The 22,218-nt window shown below is 34.4% G+C and overlaps 1 protein-coding gene across 1 annotated transcript in view; it reads right to left on the minus strand.

Moving 5' to 3' along the window:
- Window positions 1-344: 344 nt before the first annotated feature.
- The window catches only part of CAAP1 (caspase activity and apoptosis inhibitor 1), a 45,807-nt gene continuing 23,933 nt past the window's right edge, over window positions 345-22,218 (minus strand). Inside the window, exons 5-6 of the mRNA XM_045882495.3 lie at window positions 19,226-19,299; window positions 345-3,537 (exon numbers count right to left, since the gene is read on the minus strand). Of these exons, the coding sequence (XP_045738451.1) occupies window positions 3,191-3,537; window positions 19,226-19,299 (421 nt within the window). The 3' untranslated portion in view covers window positions 345-3,190. The remainder of the gene's footprint in view (window positions 3,538-19,225; window positions 19,300-22,218) is intronic.

Genomic DNA, 22,218 nt, shown 5'->3' on the forward strand with positions numbered 1-22,218 from the left:
AGCCTTGGGGAAAAAACCCTTTACTAACTTAAAATTATATACTTATTATCTTGAAATTAAATAAAACAGTAAATTAAAGATAACTTACATTTATGGGCCAATGTGAATAATTCTAGACAGTGTACTTACCAAAAAATCCTGACAATAAAGACTCTAACAGGCAAAAGGAAAAAAGTAAAAATCCAAAAACTGGATTGTTCATAGCCAGCAACACCGTAGTACAAAAAAGGATTAAACAGATTGCTTCAGGAGCACCTGGGTGGCTCAGTTGGTTAACAGGCTGCCTTAGGCTCAGGTCATAATCCCAGGGTCTTCGGATCTCAGGCTCCCTTCTCAGTGGGGAGTCTGCTTCTCACTCTCCCTGTGCCCCTCCCCCCATGCTTGAGCGTGCGTGCGCTCTCTCTCAAATAAATAAAATCTCTAAAAAAAATAAACAGGCTGCTTCATTTTTGAATCAGGGAAAAGGGGAAGGGAAGTAAGAAATAAGTTTACCAAATTGTACAGCATTCTGTACTGAAATCACACAGTATTATAGCAGAAACAAATCTGATATATTATTGGCTAACAATTTATTTCATTTTACAGTTACTTTCCAGGGTAACACAGCTGGTTTGTGCAGAATCGAACCCTCTGCTCTTAACTCAAAGGCTTTTCACTTCATCACAATGCATTTTTAAAATGATTATCAAACAAATATATTTGCATTCCTATTGATAATATTCATTAGCTTTTTTTTGCTTTAAAAAGGGAATCTACTTGAAAGAAAACGTAGAGAGGCAATTGCAAATCCAACAAGGGCATCACATAGACAGGCTACATATGCCATTATGCCTTATTTCACTGACTGGAAATGTTCAAGAAAGGCATTTGATAGGGAAAAGATTAACATTAAAACAAGCAAATAACCTGTCCCCCCACCAAGTGTGTGAATTAGCAGGATCATCAAAAAGTGGCCCAAGGCCGAACGCAGAGGACCTGTTATTATCAGTTACCACCTATCATTCAAGTTCCTGATCAAATACCAGAATTACTTCAATTTGAATAAAAAATAAGGCTGTCAAAACCTTTTTTGATCTTCTAATTTACTAATTACACATTTCATAAAAATTCTCCTTACTTTGGCAAAAGGGAGAAGCATAAAAAGCAGTAGCACCTGTATCTTTACTATTACTCAGTCTATTCTGTGCTAAAATCTATACTGTAACATCCCTGAGTTTGAGATTCTGAACAAGACTAAACACCTCAGAGGTATTTAATAAATACCTAAGAGCTGACGATTTAAATGGCAACATTAGATCAATATATGGTATTCTCCCATTTACGTAGGCTTCCCTAAAACAAACATATTCCTATTCTCCAAAGCCATTCATTTTTCAAAAAGCTCTTGTGTCTTTCAACATTAAAAAAAAAAAGAGAGAGAAGAAGAGCTGATTTTCCAAGGTAGGAAACTAAGTGGCTTCTAATTTGTTAAGCTCATTCTACCTCACACATACCACTCTAGTCAAATGTCCTCTAGACCATTCTGCACAATGAACAGAGCAGACACACAATGCTTCATGAAGGTGGTAACTAGGCAGCTACAAAGCACTCAGACCCTTATCTACTGCTATATGTTTAATCACACAACTGTCATCTACTGCATTTTATAATTAGTAAGCAGCAATAGAGTTTGTTCCGTACTACTTTGTTATTATTTTAACTTCCAGTTGGAATAAAAAATTATTTTGCCATAATCAATGCTTTTTCATCTTGAAGCAGTACTCACTATTCGAATCCTACCCACATTCACCAGCCTAACAGAAGTACCCCAGATGACATAGGCCTGTGCTACATTAGAAAGATTCCCAGGGGGGTAGAAATATGACAGGATTATTTAAAGGCGTATTCAGAAACAACAAAAAAATAAATTTGTAACTTTGCAACTCTATGTTTCATAAACACTCTCTATTTCCACAAGAAACTCTCTAAAATTTACATATAATTAAGCCAGCTAATATAACACAATTCCAACAAGTTTTATGTATGAGGAAAATCCTCATACATTAGTAGAGCATGGTTTACAAATAAAATATAGTAATTTGTTAGCAAGTATAAAAACAGTGGTTTCAGATTTATATTTTAGAAAAAAATTAATTTATTTTAAGAGTCTCTACCTAAATTTCAGTATCAAACAACTACAATTAGTGATGGGGCAAAAAGCATCCATTATTGTGCAGGATGTTAATTTATTTACAAAAACTATACAAAATTAGATTAATTATAACATCGACTTATCAAAGCTTCCTGAAATTAATTTTACTTTTGGAAATGTATCAAAAGTCTTCAGATCCAGGATGATAGTCTTTATTATTTTTAATTCATGGAATTATAGCACATCAGATCTTCAAGCAAAAACATGAGATAAAAGCCTGTACAATAAAATATTCTTTTCCTAATAGCTTGGAATGTAAATGCAAATATGTTCCCTTTTTACTGAAGAAAAAAACTTGAACCAAGTGTCCAATAATATCAAATACCTGTTAGAATGGCTTGTCTGCTGGAATTAAAGTTGGGCAATTACTTCTACATTTTTAAAAATGGCCTTAAGTCCTTTTTTTTCTTTTATAAAAAACATTTTTCTCAGCCATTTCAGACCTCTAAGCCTTACAACAAAAAATGTTCTTCTGTTTTTACCAGTAAATTCACACCCACAGAAGGTGTCTCCAAGACAGACTTATTTTAAAAGTGCATATAAGCATGACTAAATTTCTTAAATTGTTAACAAATCTAAAAGCAATAATTTAATATTCTACCACAAAATATAGGTAACCTTAATAGCAACATGCTTGGTCAATCTTTCTTAAGCTTTTAGGTTTGATGCCAAAACATTTAAAAATGAAGGAAAAAATACAGTGACTCTTTGCTAATCGCTTTTCAGATATTAATTTGCAGACATAGCTAAATGCTCATCTAACAAAGTATCCAGGTTATCCAATGATATCTGCCATGAGTTCATAAAGCAATAACACATATATAAAAGTAACAACAGTAAAAAAAAAAAAAAACCACAGGTATTTTAGGCCTAAAATGAGTTTATCTAATAAGGATTACATGAGAAATATCACATAAGACTCAAAATAAACTTCATATACAAAATTATATGATGGGGCTTTGCTCAAACACACCTAGAACTCAGATTCAAGTCAAATAACTAGGCTGGTTTTTTTATATCACCAGCCTTCATTAGGGCTTTAATAGCTCTCGCCCTCATCTCAAGTTCTAGCAGCTCCAGCTGCTGTGCGGAAGGCTGAACATCTTCTGGTGGAGGAACAGTCAGGGTGGCTGCTTTGGGTTCCTTTGGGCTAGACTCTGCCAGTCCCAGAATCTCATTCACACTTTTCTCAATGTCTTTCTCCAGGTCATCTATCTGACCAGCTTCACTTTGGACTGTATTTTCTGGGACCTCAGGAGCAGCAGCTTCTTCGTTGCATGGGCCTTCTATGTCGCTGTCATAAGCATCTGCATTTATACTGAGTACATCACTATCTTCCCCTTTGCCTGTAACAAACAAAAAAGGGGGAAAGAACCATGTAACCTAAATGCCCTCGTCAAAATTTCCTTTCTACTTATGATTAAAAGGCTTCTTTGACCCCACCTCCCACCATGGAGTCCCAAACACATTCCACAATCTCTATCCCATCCCCTTTTCCCCTGACTCCTCAACTTTGAAAACAGATATAATTTAATGTAAATTTTAATGTATTTTCATTCCAATTTAGTAGAATATGGAAGCATTGGAAAATTTAATACCATCACATGGAGTTCCATGATCTCTTTCCCTAATTAAATTGTCCCAACACTTTATACCACAGGGAAGCTTCTACATTACAAAACGAAAGCTAATGTTGGAAACCCTGAGTAAAACACTGCTTATTAATGAAAAAGTAAAATTCCATCGTAGGAGGAATTTAAAATACTTTGCTTTATAAACTACAAAAAAGGAAAAATACCATTGGCAAGCTGGACACTATGTGCATTGCAATTATCCTAAATCTTTTCATATGCTTTTTCAAACACTTTGTTCTAAATCAATAAATTAAAGGAGAATGCCTAAGGCCAAGTTTTCATCAAGAGGATTTTAATTAATAAAGTTAGTACACTATAATTTTTAAAAATGCATTTGTTATAAAACCTCTGTAACTGATGCTAAAACCTTGAATATAGACAGATTATAGCCCCAACTACCTTGGCTTTGGACATTACTTAAGTCCAGATGTCATTTAAACTTTGGGTACTCACACCTCCAATGTATTTATCTTTTGAATTCTTAATTTCTTTTTAAAGTCATGAACCCCCAAATGTTAGCTTTGCTAGTCTTATATAAGAAAAAACTGACTGACTGACAGATGGAAAATTCAGATAATACAATGTATAGGGGAGGCCATAAACAATTCTACTCCACTGGTTTTATAATAACAATTTACTGAGCCTGACTGACCCTCCTACATCCTAATAATTAAAAAACTACTCCCTATTCCAAAATTAATGTGGAAAAATGAATCAATAAATTATATTTGTGCCTACAAAGAGAACTGGTAAAAAAAAAAAAAAAAAAAAAGGTTGCAATTTTAATTATTTGATGCCAAAGAATATTTTACATATCTCCCCCAAAGCAACACATATCTCCAAACAGCTTAAAAAAAAAAAAAAAAAAAAAGAATATAGCCTTTTGTGTAAAGAAATAATGCTTTACATAAGTATTGCAATTTGAGACAAAAACAAATTAAGAAATAAAAGGCTAAGTTGTTCATAGTCTCAAAAAGTTCATTTTCATGCTTAGCCATCTTTAATTTAAAATTCTAAATCTGTACTCACTGATTCTGAGCGAAAATCTGCAGTCTGTTTAAAAGATTTTAAAACATAAATTTTTGAAAAACGGTGATTTGTTTTCCAACTAGAAGTCATTGCCTGATCATGAAGTAAGAGCAGAAGAATATAATGATAGGTGGGGAGAGAGGTGGTCTGAAAGTTGGGATACCTGAGTTCTAAACCTTACTCTGCTATTAAGTATGTGATTTTGGGCAAATCCCTTACCTTCCCAGAATTTCTCTCCTGTAAAAGTTAAGGCAAATTGTCCTAGGATATCTCTGAAGTACAAGGTCTAGTATTACAGTAAGTTAAGTCTATATAAAAGTTTATAAAATGCAATACTTTATTTTTCTTTTTCCCAAGATATGTTTGCCACTTATCTTTCACTTGATACATTCATCACTTGAATAATAATCCAAAAGAATTTCTTATTGATAGCAGTAGCCAATGAAAGATAAGTAACACATGTCAGTAAATCACATTCTACTTAAAATTTTTTCACTCAACAACCTTTTTTTATTTAAGATTTTATTTTAAGCAATCTCTATACCCAACATGGGGTTCAAACTCACAACCCTGAGATCAAGAGTCATACTCTACTTGACTGAGTCAGCCAGGTACCCCCGACCTTTTTGATACCAGATTTTCTAGAAAAAAGAAGTACATTTACAACATCCAGGCAATATAATCGAAGCTCACTTATTATCCTCGGTCCAGGGTTCAGTGTGTAATGATACAACTCTGGAATCCCTTATATGCTAAATCACAGTTTTTGAAGTAGCTGTACTTTTATGAAATTAATTTGTTTTGAATTTATATGTGAGTAAATAAACAGTAATAGAAAATCTTAGAGATATTTTTATTAAATAAGTGGAGAATCTACACTAGTAGATCCTTAAGTCATACACGGCAAATCTTCTAGCTAATTATCACTGTCATATACCATTAGCCTATATTTCTTACTGAAAGACTACAGGAATATCTATGAATGTGTACAAATATTTTTTAATGGAATGTACCTTATGTTCATATTATTTTTGTGTGTTTTTCCAAACACTTCAAATGGCCAAGAACCACTGAGCTACATATATTGTCACCTAATTTTTTAAGCCTATAAGCTTAAGAAGCAACCACACAGCTACAGAGCTCTTCTGCCCTGAGCTTGTAATAGTAAAATCCTTATTTTATAAGGTTACCAGCACCAAAGATTCAGAATCAAAGTGTTTATACACACTCCCCATGTTTCAAAAGAGGTAAATCTTGACAAGAATTTTTTTTCATCTATATATTCTTTGGGTCTGTTTCCATCTTTTTAGTGGGCAGAAGGTGGGCTTTGCTTTATTTCTTTATTTTAAACAGCTATACATATCCTGTGAGTGAAGAAATGGTGCTTCATAAATTTGGCATTCTCTGTTTTACATGTAAAATTATTGAAGGTTGGGGTGCTTGGCTGGCTTAGTTGGTAGAGCACACAGCTCTTGATCTCAGAGTTGTAAGCTCAAGCCCCATGTTGGATGTAAAGATTACTTAAAAATAAAAACTTAAAAAAAATTATCCAAAGTCTAAGTGATTGAGTTCTCCATAACACAGTATTGGTGAATGTATTCAGAGATTCCATCTGCCCATTATACCTGCACCATGGATGCCAAAGCTTTGTACAATTTGTATCTGAAATAACTTAGCATAAGCACTTCATTTCACAAATGTGAAAACAAGTCAAGTGACTCATACAATGTAACATGACAAATTATTTGAAGATCAAGGATCAAACTTCAAGTCTTTTCACTATTCCTTAATTTTCATCACCCTACTGACTTGTTTTTTAAAGCATCATTTGCAAAGAACACCTGACTATACTTCCAAAGATAATTACCTCATCCTTAGTATTAGGAAATTATAAAGTTTTTTCTCATCGATTATGATCCTCAAGGTGAAAGGGGTGACATTTGTACATTCTTTCTGAAAAAGTAACTTTACCCCAAAATGCCTCACTCAAAATCCTTAAAATATCAGTGTTGTCATGTTCTGTCCTTCACACCCCCATTCTGCATGCATGCATGTGTGTTTGCTTTTTGTTAAAATAAAAGTTTTAAATACCGGGCGCCTGGGTGGCTCAGTTGGTTAAGCGACTGCCTTCGGCTCAGGTCATGATCCTGGAGTCCCTGGATCGAGTCCCGCATCGGGCTCCCTGCTCTGCAGGGAGTCTGCTTCTCCCTCCGACCCTCCCCCCTCTCATGTGCTCTCTCTCATTCTCTCTCTCTCAAATAAATAAAAATCTTTAAAAAAAAAAAAAAAGTTTTAAATACCCAACTGGAAGTACACAAACGTACAAGAATTATTAATCACAAAGATTTTTTTTTATCACAAAGGTTTTGAGGGATAAAATTGTAAAAGGATTTTTAAGTTATGCTAGTATATTTAAGCCTCAATAGAGCCTACATTCTACTTGCTAATAATTCAACTTAGAATAGTTTTAATGCGTAAAGTGGAAGTGTATCTAATGTTATGAGTGACTACATTCTTGTGAAACTTCTTGATACTGAATTATTAAATTAAACCAGGACACAAACCCTAGAACATGAAATAATTAAATATCTGTCTGAATTCCTGCTGAAGACAGCAAATTGAGCACACATACCTAATTCCCTTCCCTACCAAGAACCCACTGAAGTGACAGAAGACAGATACTTAAAAATACAATAATAGCACATAAAAACTGTAAAGTAACTGAGGATAAAACTAACACCAGTCCTACCTAAGTAAAACATAAAATGGAGAATCCATAAAGGAAAAAAAAATCAACAAATTTAGCTAAATAAATAGTAAGACCTCTGAGGAAAAAAAAAAAAGAAACATAAATAAAATAAGACAGAGGTACTCTACAAGCAACTATTAATGAAATACATTTTTTCATGGCAAATGTAAGAATACATACAATGTCTAGGTATCATTAAGAAATAACTAAAAACATGGGCAAAGGTAGAAACAAGTCAAGCATATCATAAAACATGAAATACAAATCATCAAAAAATACATTAAAAAATGCTCAACTAGGGACACATGGGTGGCTCAGTTGGTTAAGCATCTGCCTTTAGCTCAGGTCATGATCTCAGGGTCCTGGGATCGAGCCCCGCATCAGGCTCCCTGATCAGTGGGGAGCCTGCTTCTCCCTCTGCCTGCTACTCCCCCTGCTTGTGCTCTCTCTCTGACATAAATAAAATCTTTAAAAAAAAATGTTCAACTTAATTTCTAATCAAGAAATGCAAATTAAAACAATAAAATATTACTTTTAACTCATTAGTAAAAAGAGAAATTGTATACATCTGGAAAAAATTTAATAGATTCATAAGATGGAAAAATGATCAAGACATGATTAAGTCAACAAAGTAAGCTAACGAGTAATGATCATATTTATGTTAAAAATAACATAAGTAAATTATTAATAGTGGTTACTTCCAGAGAGGGAAGTTAAAGTTGTAGGGGAAGAGAAGAAAATGAGTGTTCCAATTTTGCTCTATGAACATATGTATATTTCTTCAACCATTTCCAAGAACGTAACCTTGTAAAAAGTTAAAAAAGAAATGAAACCATAATACTAGATGACAAAAAAGGGTATCATCTAAAAAGACATTTTGCCAGAGTCCTACAAAATGTAAACAAGCAGGATGAAATTGATAGAAAAATAAAAGCAAAGCAAAACCATAGCCAAAAGACACCACAAATAAACAGAATTCTTTCTTTGAGAGTCTTGGAAGCAAGGAAGAGTTGGCTGTGAAACACACAGCAAGATAATTAAATTAAATCCATTCAGAATAGTTGGGCCAACTGAACACTTCCTTCTTACCCTTCCGCTCCATGCCACAGGTCCAAGCACTCTACTGGGAGGCCCACTTCATCCACTTAAATGAAAGAGCTCTCCTAGAGAAATATATCTAAACAGTTACTGATGAAACCCAAACCAGCTTCCAGAAAGACCCAGCTACAATAAATAAAGAACCAAGATGAACAAAGGAAGAATAAAGAAAATTTAGGGATCAGAAGATAATCTAATGGGGGAGAAGGAAGGGTGGAGGAGTCTACTTAGTATCCCTAGACTGAAGTGGACCCTGCAGCCATTAAGTACATGGTGTAGTGAAAGAAGACCAGAGAACAAGAAATGTTAGAATTTAAACATACAGTTATCAAAAGCAAACATTCAGTGGTTGCTGGAAGATAGTGAAAGAAAAGAAACACTCTAAATGTAGAGAAGAAATAAAATATATTTAAAATATACTATAAAAGGGGCGCCTGGGTGGCTCAGTCGGTTAAGTGTCTGCCTTCGCTCAGGTCATGATCCCAGGGTCCTGGGATCGAGTCCCACATCAGGCTCCCTGCTCAGCAGAGCGGGGAGCCTGCTTCTTTCTCCCTCTGCCTCTGCCACTCCCCCTGCTTGTGTTCTCTCTCTTGCTCACTCTCTCTCTCAAATAAATAAATAAAATCTTTAAAAAATATATACTATAAAAGTTAAGAGATCAAGATGAATGACCCATGAGTCCAACAACCTAATATAATTAATTCAGCAAATATTACTGAGCACCTACTATGTAGAAGACAGTATTTTAAACATTAAGGAAACAGCAGTGAATTAAAAAAAGTCCCTGCATTTATTTAAGTCATAGGAGACTCGATAAATACATATCAGGTGTTATAAAGAAAAATAAAACTAGAATAAGAAGACAGTAGCAGGATGCTTTCACAGAGATTGATCAATGTGATTTGATAAGGTAACATTTGAGCAGAAAATTGAATAAAGTGATAGAGTAAGTCACAAAACAAAAAAAGAGACAGTGGAGAGGGAAAATAAAGAAATACAAGGAAAAAAGTGATCTGAGGTGACGGTCTTCGCGTTGAAAAGGCTTGCCAACTGCAGTGTCTCATACCTGAGACACATCCTGTAAAAAATCAGAACTCAGGGGTAAAAAAAAAGTTACTAAGAATTCCCAGAGGAAAAAAACTAGATTACTAAACAACAGCTAGCCTCAAGATATCAAGAGCATTCCTATCAGCCACTGTGGACAAGATATCACAATGGCTATGAACGTGATCACAAAAAAGAGAAGTAATGGTGTATTATGTGCCTCAAGGACACAACATTGCTTCTAAAATATTGTCAAAAACTTGAACATGAATCTGAGTAAGCCTCTATACCTAACTACCAATTTACAGAATATTAAATAAAACAATGGGATGCAATCAGCAAAATTCAAACTGAGAAACTCTGACAACCCGGTTTCTTCAAGAAATAAACTGCAAAGAGAGGGAGGTAAAGGAGGATGGGATGAGAAGGACAAGCATACAGATGAAAAAGAAACTTAGTGTCAACCAATTGTAATGTAGGGAACTTATCTGGATCTCCATTCATACAAATAGAGTTTTAAAAATATTCTAAGACAGGGGTGCCTGGGTGGCTCAATTAGTTAAGCATCCGACTCTTGATTATCAGCTCAGGTTATGATCTCAGGATCCTGAGATCAATCGAGACCCACATCAGGCTACATGCTGGGCATGGAGCCTGCTGGGATCCTCTCCCTCTGTCCCTCAGCCCCCCACCCATCCCTCTCTCTCTCTCAAAAAAAAAAAAAAAAAAAAAAAAAAAAAAATATATATATATATATATATATATGAGAGAGAGAGAGAGAGACAACCAGAGAAATTTGAACACTGGATATCTAGGGATTAAAAATATCACTATTCTGTAACCCTTAATGAAATATTGGATCTCAACAATAATTAATAGCTACTAAAACCATTAGGTGGTAGGGTGAGAATTCTTGTACCAATCCATCAATCTTAATATCACAATACTAACCAATGAGTAGTAGGTTAAATCTGAACACTTTCTGAATATCTGATATTAAGCAATGTTAACTTTTTAAGGCATTATGATCATGCTTAAAAAGAAATCTCTAGGGCGCCTGGGTGGCTCCGATGGTTGAGCGTCTGCCTTCGGCTCAGGTCGTGATCCCAGGGTCCTGGGATCGAGTCCCACATCGGGCTCCCTGCTCCTTGGGAGCCTGCTTCTCCCTCTGCTTCTCTCTCTCTCTCTCTGTCTCTCATGAATAAATAAAATCTTTAAAAAAAAAAAAAAGAAATCTCTAATTTTTGAGATACAAACATATTTAAATATTTACAGATGAACTGAAAATGCTTAGAATTTGCTTTAAAACAATCTAGCAATATGAAGCGGGTAGTAGTATGGATGAAAAATTAGTCAGAGGGGGATAACTGAAGATGGAGAGGGGGTACATAGGAGTTAATGCTCCTGTTTTTTTGTTATTTTTGTTTGAAAATTTCCAAGATAAGAAGTTTTTTTTAAAGAGTTGATTACTATTCAGAAACCTAAAGTAACATTTTTGAAATTATGTAAAAATATATATCCTGGAGGAGAACACAAGAAAATCAAAATCCAATATTCCTATTAGGCAACCCTATAGCTGGTTATCAAAAGGGTTAAACTATTTTGCTTTGTTTTCTCTTTCAGTTTTTTCCCATCTAATTTTAAGTTAATCACATTCAGTGGTTATGCCATTTAGAACAGCACATTTCACCATCCTTCCCTCTAGGTCCTTCCCTCTAGAATCTCAACTCTCCAAGGCTTCTAGTGTTATCAACCTGCTAGAATCTCATTAGTAACAAAGTCCATAGCTCACTGAACAGCAATGCTATGCCTCCATGGATTTCTTTCCTGAGACAACAAAAAACCTTGGTTTTACTAAATTTTAAGTGATAAGGAACACAATTCAGGGACAGAGAAAAAAACACCTACAGGTACCAAAAGAGAATGTGTCCACTATACAAATAGAGGGGCTGGTCTCAGTAACACAGAGTTCACCCATTTTGAGAGAAGAGACAGGGACTATATAATTTAAGGTCAGACACAGGTAGGTAGGAAAAATTAATTTACACATCTCTTTTCCTTTACTAGCGAAGTTCTTTCCAAGCCAGGCCATATTTTATTTAACTTTCTGGTGCCTAGCACAAAACTACAATTCATTTGTTGGAAGAAGGGATCAGCTTCAAAATCTGAACAAACATCATTTAGAAAAAGTATTAAATTCATTTTCCATAATCCAAAGGACACACAAGGACAAATGAGCAGAAGTTACATAATAGCAGCCTATGACTCAATATAGAGACCCTATTACCAATTAGAGACAGCAAGTAGGATATTGAGGGGATGAAGCAGAAAATTCTAATGACAACAATAACCATGGCAGAAATAATTATAACAAGAGCTGATATTTACTGTGCATCTACTAGGTACTGTTCACTTCTCTAAAGCGCTTTACATGTGTTAACTCATTTAATCCTTATGCCAACATATTGGAATAGGCATTCATATTTATTTATTTTTATTTTTTTTAAAGATTTTATTTATTTATTCATGAGAGACAGAAAGAGAGAGAGGCAGAGGGAGAAGCAGGCTCCCAAAGAGCAGGGAGCCTGATGCGGGACTCGATCCCAGGACGCTGGGATCATGACCTGAGCTGAAGGCAGATGCTTAACCATCTGAGCCACCCAGTTGCCCCAGGCATTCATATTTATTATCCCCATTTTACAAATGATGAAACTGAGGAACAGAGTTTAATCAATTGGCCCTATAGTTCACACAACTGAAGTGGCAGAACCAAAATCCAAACCCAAGTATATTTCAAAAATCTATGCATTTAAATATTCTATAGTGCCTCCCAGATCTTAACAGAACCAGAATGACCACTGAAGAAGCATCACGGATGAAAATGTTGGCTCAGACTGAATTTAACTTCTTCTCGTAGGTCCCTTAAGCCCACCTGAATAAATAAAATATATAAGAGACATGGAGCTAAAAAGTATGTATTATGAGAAATCATTAAGAGAAGGAAAAGACAAGACACAGACTGGGAGAAAATATTCACAAAACACACCTGGTTAAAGAACTCTTAAAACTCAAAAATTAGAAAACAACCCAAATAAAAAACGGGCAAAAGATCTGAAGAGACCAGTCACCAAAGAAGATACATGCATGGCAAAGAAGCACCTGAAAAGATACTCAACATCATATGTCATTAGGGTATTGCACAGTAAAACAATACGATGCCACTTACACATCCATGAGAATAGTCAAAATCCAAGTCACTGACAGCACCAAATGCTAGCAAGGATATGAAACAACAGAAATTCTCATTCACTGATGGCAGGATGTAAAATGATACAGCATTTTGAAGGACAGCTTGGCAGTTTCTTAAAAAATTGAACTTGGTGTTTATCCAGAGTTGAAAGCTTATATCCATACAAAAAACCTGCATACAAATGACGACAGCAGCTTTATTCATGATTGCTAAAATCTGGAAGCAACTAAGATGTCCTTTAATAGGTGAATGGATAAGCAAACTGCAGTAAATCTATACAATGGAAGATTATTCAGCAATAAAAAGAAATGAGTTATCAAGCCACAAAAAGATATGAAAGAACCTCAAATGCATACTGCTAAGTGAAAGAAATCAATTTGAAAAAACTACATATTACGTTATGGTGTTGTAACCAAAACTTCTAATTAAAAGACTGTGGTATAGGATGTGCAAAAAGTTCAGAAACTGGTAACAAAATCTGATTTCAAGCCTAATATTTACTATCTTTCCTTTGGTAGGAGTACTTCTATATAAGGAGATACTTTCGCTAATCAGTTGGACAAGAACATAATTACTGAAAAGCACAGTGAATCCAAAGGGGATCCAAACATCCGTTGAAGGCCTGGACTACGTAACCTCCAAAGCAGACTATGTGTAGGATCCTGTGAAATACATCACAAGATAGAACGGGTATAATTTAAAGAAACATGGAAACCAACATTTTCCTCATATACTAAATCAAATTCTTCATAATGTCATTCTTGATAAAACACACACAAAGCATTATGCATTCGAAAACCTTGCCAGTTTACTTTTTTTTTTTAATCCAGAAAAGTTGCACAATTAAATGTAACAGAGGGGTCTTCAAAAGGAAAAAAGAAACAGTATGGGCTAATCTGCCACATAAAATGTAATTTTCACCCTTTCATTCAACTACTTCACACAGAAAGAGACAGATGAAAAGGTGGGAGGATCCTGTTTGGTGTCACTGCTGGTAATAACTTGTGAAAAAGCTCAAAGGAATGAAAAGAGAAATGTAAATTCTTAAGTCGCACTGATGTTTACACCATAAATCTCTTTTTACTTCACCAATTGCTGAACTGGACGTCATTTCTCCAGAATGAGTTTCTAAAAATCCTTTAAAGAAGTTAACTCTTGTTAAGAAGCTGCATTCTGTGAATACTTATTTGTTAGAGCCAGTCAAGGAGATAATCAAGGGCTAGGAAAAAAGAAATTAGACTCAAACTTTGAGAACAAATCAGTTGTACATCTGCTTCTCTGTCTCCAACTCCAAACGACCTAAAACACTTTCTATCAGTTTCCCCTCAGCTCTCTCAGGCTCGTGCCTGCGATTTTGGTCTTGAAAGGAAGAGGCAACACAGAGTTCACTTGCCAATCCAGAGGTTTCTACAGCAATATGTACATATAAAACTCCTCCAAATGCTGCTTAATTAACTGATGATATTCATTCTCTCTTCCTTCACAAAGCAACAGAAGTCTCTGAGGGCATTTTTCTCATTATCTTCTTAACTTCTTATAACTTGTATGTATTCCTTCAGCTATGGTGAGGAAGTTCTTTTCAGCAAAACTCAACTCCATTTTAACTGCCAATTAAGTTCCTCATTCTTTTTTATTCTAGTCCCTCTACTTACCTCTGCTTCTCCTGGTACAGTACTACCTTAGAACAACAGTAACAATAACAGCAATAAGAGCACAAATCAGTTGAGGTTTTCCATTTATCCTTCACCTTAAGGACTCAAATGGTCTCATATTTTTAGAAGTAATAAGTGTGACCATCATCGATTCTTTATTATAGTCTATTCATTACTTATATAAACATATCAGTGAAAATGTTTTTAAGTACCTGTTCCAGTATGTATTTTTATTTACTTATAATATGTAGTATTATAAGTTAGTATATACTAATACAATTATATGGAATCAGAAATTTTTAAGTGGAGAGACAAATACATAAGTTTATATATATTTATTTACTTCAGAAGTATTGGTATTCTTTTTCTTGCATTCTCTGGAAGTGTGTATAATTACACTTCGGTGACCACTAGTCTAAAAGGCTTAAAAAAAAAGCCCACAGAAAATATCTAAACTTCCATCATACAATTTAACCACTGATAAACATTTTTCCCCTATAAAAGTCTACCTTTCAACTTTTTGAAGCTCTTGTTAACAGGAGAATTCTTAAAGCTGTCCATCCTACACTAATTTGTGAACTGGAAGGTCAAGACATAGTTACATAAGGCAATTACATTATTTATTCGTTTTTTTACATTATTTTTTAAAAAACACAACAACAATGGCAGAATTTGAGCCTAACCACAGCAAAATTTGGTGTGTATTTTATGCGTGGTTGCATGCATGTCTTTCTCTAATAGCAAGGAAGAATAATTTTCTAATAGAATAAAAAATACAGAGAAAGATAAAGTGCAGACACTGCACTAAGCCCTGGTCTTTACAAAATCTAACAGAAACCAACTTCAAGATCAAGGCCAAAGATCCAAACAAACACTGCTTCAATCTGCTCTACAACAGAGCCACCAAGTGGTGGTTTACGTAACCTGTGTTCAAACACCCTTCAGCAAAAGGAAAGCAGCCCACTCATTTTCTGGTACTTCTGATTATTTGAGATAAATAAATTGAACCAAAATCTATCTAATGATAACTCTATCTACTGGCCCTATTTTTATTCTCAGAGGTAATACAGAACAAGCCTAATCACTCTTCCACTTGACAGCTCTTCAAATATTTTAAAGTGAGTGCTAAAAACCTCACGTCCTCTTCAACCTAAGTATCCAAATCTGACTTAGCTATTTCTCATGTATAGTTAAAAAAATTTCTCACGACCACTTCCAAGAAGAAATGCAAAACTAAGAGCTAAATTTTTAAGTTACAAAGGAGAATAATTTGCAAAATTAAACATAGCCCTGGTTGTAAACCTTAAAGCAATAATTTAAATATAGACCATTACTTAAATATTACTGAACGTCTGAAGCAAATTTATTTATAGATATATATAAAGTGAATTCATTAATATTAGCAGAGATCCGATATTTTAAAAAAAATTTTACCAATTAAATACCTCTAACAAACAGCAGTTTTCATTTTTTTAAACTACTGCACAAACGACCAATTTAGAAAATTTACATAAATAATTATTATTTTAGGAGCACCTGCGTGGCTCAGTTGGTTGAGCGACAGACTCTTGATTTCAGCTGGGTTGTGATCTCAGGGTTGGGGGATCCAGCCCCGCAGCAGGTTCTGCGCTCAGCAGTCTGCCTGAGATTCTCTCCTCCTCTCCTTTTGCCCCTCTCCCCACTCCCACCCTGCTCACACGCTATCACACTCTCTCTCTCTCTCAAATAAAGAAATCTTAAATAGAATGATTATTATTTTAAAAACTTAGCTAAACCTTTTCAATAATACAAGCCCTGAGATCCTCCAGGAAATTAATCAAAGATCTCAGGCTTGTACATGTATATGTGCTCATGTACACAAACATAGCTGTGTTGAAGATAAAGAGCCAAACTATAACTGATGTTTCTTATACAGCTGCCCTCTTGCTAAAAATGAGTTAGGAAACTAATCCCAACAGAAGAGTTCCTATTTTACTATAGTACCAATCAATCAACCAGTAGATTTTATTTACATTTAAATAATGTTTGCACAATGAAGGAAGATCTTCAGCTATTAGTCCATCATTAAAGTATGGTAGAAGTTAGCCCACAATCTGATACTCATCTTCAGCACAGCTTGTTTCATAAATGATATTTCCTATCAATAAGAGAGATGACATGGGAACTAGACAAAAAAAAGTAAATTTCAATTAACTAATTCACCATTAATATTTCTCAATATTTGAGTATTTTAGAAGCTGAGAAGCTGAAAAAATTGAAAGTGTAATTTAAATAACATGTCAGTATCATACACTATGAATAGGTCATATAATAAGACTTACTTTATTCAGAAAGAGCAAAGAGAAAATTCAATGTTGCTTTATATTTTGGTCTACTGAACAAAGGGTTACTTTAATTCTAAATAAGCTTCCATGAATTTTCTTAAATGGTCAAGCCATTAAACAAAACGACAATATATTCACGAGGAGCATTCTATTCTGTTTTTATTGAGCTCACTGTGAGCAAGAACAGCTAGCTATGCAAGAAAAGTTAGAGATAATATTAAATCAGTTTTGCAAGTTTTGCATATTAAAAATAGGCAACATTAGTTTATTCAGAAAAAAAGACACCAATCTTTATTGAGACTACTAGGATTTCTATTTCCTGGTGTACCTCAGCTTCTTGGGGAATTCCAACCAAGTTACTTACTATCTGGTTCAGATTTTAGCTATACTAATATTTAGTAGAAGATGTTCTACATAATTGAATATTTTAGAAAACTTATGTTCATTCCACTATGCAACAAAACATTTTATATTTTAACTATTTTTATAGACATTTTTCTGGAAGATTTTACCTATTTCCCTCTTTTCTTAAAAAAAAAAGTGCAACTTAATTTAACCATTTCCTACAGATTTAGTCACAACATGCACATGAACGGTACTGCATGATGGTACTGCTGTGCTGTGATGTTATGTTTACTCACCTCTGCTTGCTGTCCCTTACTGATGACAGTGTGTTCTTGGATGTTTCTGATGCCTACGTGAGAACCTCAGAGTGGTCTATATAGGCTCCTGAGCATAAAAGACTTGGGCTTTGTGGTATCTGGCTACTCTGAGTTCTTTTTCTCTCCCTCTTTGCCTCTATGGCTGGTTTTTAAATGACTGAAGTTACTATATAAAATCACAGCAAAATAGGTTTTTGACACTGGGAAGTGAGTTCTAAAGAGTTCCAAGTACCTGAACATGAGAGCAGAAAAAACCTCTTCCCTTAGAAGGCAGCACTGGCTAATTTGTACAATGAGGTCTCCATTCCTTTCTCCCTAGGAATCAACCATGTCAATTACATGACATTCTTCTCTCCATAGATGATCTAATAGCATACCCTCCACAATGTCTGCTCATTAGATGCGAAGAATAGAAACAAAGACAGAAAGAATAGCACAGTTGTCCAATTACCCACGGGGTACAAGAGTTATGTGAAAATGATGTGTGCTTAGCATTTATTTATATATGACAAATAAATGTAAATGAAACTATGACTCTGACTTTATGTCTTTGGTGGGTGCTCAGAAGTAGTCAGAATATAAAGATGTAATTTTTTTTTGTCTATTTAAGAGGCTAACACAAAAGGACTTCTGAAAAACAATGGAATTCTTGAAACCATCAGAAATATTTATAAAACCCCAGAATACATAAATTGGAACTACAAGAAATCTTGATTTTGTTCTCTCTCCACATACATTGAATGAATCACAAAATTAGTTACCCAATTTTTTTCACTGTCAATTAAGCATTAATAACACAGACCACAAGTAAAAAAAGAAATTCTGCCTAAATAAACTGATGACCTACTTCTCTGTACCAAGTTATGACTCAAGTTTTAGAGAAACTATTCTAAGCCAATCAAAGATTAGTTGCTTACATAATAAATAAAACAATCATTTTGGCTACAGCAGATTCTCATTGCTCTGAAGTAATTTTATCAGGAGAAAGGAAAAATGTGAGGTGGTCTTTGAGTAACTAATAAAAATTTATTTTATTTTCAATTTTCCCTACAAGAATGAGAAGAAACAAAAAAAAGACATGTGAAAGATCAAACCCATTGATCTACTTGGCCTGAATAAATTACAAATTACCACTTCAGTTCTGCTGGCTGGTAATGTCAAAAACTACTGATTTACAGAAAATAAATAAAGAAGAGAATAATAACAAAGTATCTCTGCGGAAAAGACAAAGTCACCCCATAAAGCTTTTTTTGTTTTGTTTTTCCACATATAACCCAAAGCTATCCAGTTAATGTATCTCCAGTATCTGCAGCTGATGACATACAGTAGAGATTACTAAATTAACACTATTCAAGATGACTGCTTTCTGGTGACACTGTAACCATGTATCACTAACACAGAACTACTCCAGGGGCTAAAGGAGTCATGAAATAAAGAATATGTTCTTTACTCTTGTAATCTTGGACCAAATAAATTATTCTGTTCCCTTATCTGTAAAATGGGGGCAACCTGGAGCACTGAAAATTTATTACTGGTAAAATGTTTATAATCTTCAGGTAACGATATATAAAAATTAACTACTTGATTCATACCTTGTTTTAATTCTAAACCTTCAGGTTGCTTGTTCTCTCTCACAGTTGAAGTAGAATCTACACAGATGTCTTGTCTGAGGAATAAAAATAAATAAAACAATTTTTAAAACTATATTTGATCAAGTAATACTTACTGCTCAGGTTCCCAGAATTAAGTCACATACTTGGGAAGACACACTGAATTCTGAGCCCCCAGGACACCACTTAGTACACTTTGGAAACTCAGAAGCATGTATACAAGTGTCAAAAACAGTAGCTATAAACCACTACCAATTTAAGCAGTATATATCTTTGTAAAAATCAAGGAGCAAAAATGGAAGGAATATGGAGGTAACTTTTTCTCCTTTCCAATATCCTGCAGGATAGCTGGTGGGAGAAATCATAACTTACAGAGGAATCCAGTAACTTTTCAACTGTTAAATTTAATGAGCACTTTGGCATTCAAATTATTTTATATTCATCTAATTTCATACCCCAAATGCTTTGATGTCTACAGTGTATGCGAAATACATATTTTATATGTAATATACATATGTAATCAAAGTAAATGGATTAAAGTATAAGATCATAAAAAAGTTTTGTTTCACCATGTTCTCTAACAGAGCCGCAAACTAATGTTGTTTCTTAGAGGGCATTATACCATCTAAATATTAATGTTACAAATACTTTTCAGCAAAAGAAATTAATTAGTTGCAAATATTCAAAATGACTACCTTCTTTATAAGTAAGTATACCTTCTGGAGAATTTCTATACACACCCTAAAACTAACATATGAGAAACATTTCAGGAATTTTCCTACTCACAAAATTATTTCTATCCACTTAATAACAAATCCTTCAAATAACCAAAGGATAAAGACTTTTTATCATTTCTTTGAGTTTACTATATTCTTTCCCATCAACATATTGGCACTCATGTGTTTGTTTTGTATTAAAATCTGACTAATGCAAGCACAAACTCAAATAGAGACTATAAAATTATTTGGATCTGATATTAGGACCTATAAAAAATTAAAATTGAGATATGTTTTATTCTTCTAATATCACCGACTTAGATTTTATTCTTTCACCAGAATGACTGGCAGATCCCAAGAAGATATCAACAAATATTCTTTGGCAATCCAGGGACAGATAAAATGCCAATATAGTATATTAAGAGCTTTGCAAGGAATAAAGTTAAAATGTGCTACCTCAAGCGTTACAGTCAAATTAGATTTTACCTACTGGGAGCATTAATCTATTTCTAAGTATCTTCCTTTAGAGAAAATGTTTGTTTGCTCTTACACATCCTTGAATGGGCACCTAATTCTTCTTCTAAGCACATATACCTAAATGACTTGAACAAAAACATAATGTAACATCACCATTAAAAGGGCCATGGGCGGGGTACCTGGCTGGCTCAGTCGAAAGAGTGTGCGACTCTTGATCTCAGGGTCATGAGTTCGAGCCCCATGTTGGGTGGAAAGATTACTTAAATAAACTTTGAAAGCGGTGGGGCGCGGGGGGGGGGGGGGTAGTCATGGGCATATGTAATACCCTAAAGATACAACATCACCTATGCAATATTATAGCTGAGAATGTATGACCTATATCATGAAGAAATCATCAGTTAAACCCAAAATGGAAAAAAGTAATGTTCTATTAAAAGGGGGTGGGGAGTTAAATGTCAATGTTATAAAAGACCAAGAAGAGGTTGTGAAAATATTCCAGGTTAAAGGAGGCTAAAGAGCCATGACAATTAAATGTGATACTTGACATGACACTGTTGAACTGGAAGGGAAAAAATGTTATAAAGGACATTACTGAGTCCCAAATGACAAACTGAAATACCGATGGTAGACTGGATAAAAGTATCATACCAATGTTAAGTTTACTGAAGTTGACACTGTATTGTGGCTATATAAATAGAGCATCACTATCTTTAAAAAAGAAAGCACAAAATACTATTTAGGAATCAAGTGTCAAATGTTTTAAAATAGACACACACCTATATAAAGAGAGGTAAAGAGAGGGTGTGCAAATGGGATAAAATGTTAATAGTAGGTAAATCCAGGTAAAAGGTATATGGATGTTTCTTGTACTGCTCTTATTCTTTTTTTTTTTTTAAGATTTTATTTATTTATTTGAGAGAGAGAGAATGAGAGAGAGCACATGAGAGGGGGGAGGGTCAGAGGGAGAAGCAGACTCCCTGCCGAGCAGGGAGCCCGATGTGGGACTCGATCCAGGGACTCCAGGATCATGACCTGAGCCGAAGGCAGTCGCTTAACCAACTGAGCCACCCTGGTGCCCCAACTGCTCTTATTCTTATAACATTTTAATAACTGTGAAGTTATTGCCAAGTAAAAATTTTTAATAATGTAATAAAATACATTACTGTATGCATTATTTTATTTTCTCTGTGAAAGCCCCTTGGTTTCCCTTCAAATAAAACCGGACATCCCTATAAAGATTACCTGCTGCCATAAAGAATTTCTTTTAGTGCCCAAAGTGAACTTTTTTAATGTTTTATCTTAAGTTGGTTTGAACATGCTGTTGAAGAAAGTCACCAAACATAATTTCAGACAGTAGATGCAGTACAAGTACACCACCTTGTGGCTGAAAAATGAAATGCTAGATGCTTTTCCATCAGTAGTATCTAAGGTTGAAAAAATATTCCAGAAAATAGCTTGGAATTTTAAAATCTGTGTGAGCTCATTTTTCTAAGATTGTAGGCTTTGCAACTAAAATTATCATATACATACAGAGCTTTTTAATACAATTTAAAGATTTTCACCAAAGAGCATGAAAGAGAAGATACACACAAAAAGGAAATGTCTTAAAGTGTAAGAAAACTATGAGTACATATGATGTCTTTTTATTTCTAGTTTCATAAAAATAAAACATCTACTTCCAGGTAAGACATTCTAGTTGTCAGAGTTAGGAAAACTAAAGTGATTCTAATTTATATTTAAATGACATTTAAATATTTCTATCAAATACTTTAAGAATTTTAT

The sequence above is a fragment of the Mirounga angustirostris genome, unplaced genomic scaffold (assembly GCF_029215605.1).
Source record: "Mirounga angustirostris isolate CCGP_5_RB_7025 unplaced genomic scaffold, mMirAng1.0.hap1 SCAF_15, whole genome shotgun sequence".
Taxonomy (NCBI): domain Eukaryota; kingdom Metazoa; phylum Chordata; class Mammalia; order Carnivora; family Phocidae; genus Mirounga; species Mirounga angustirostris.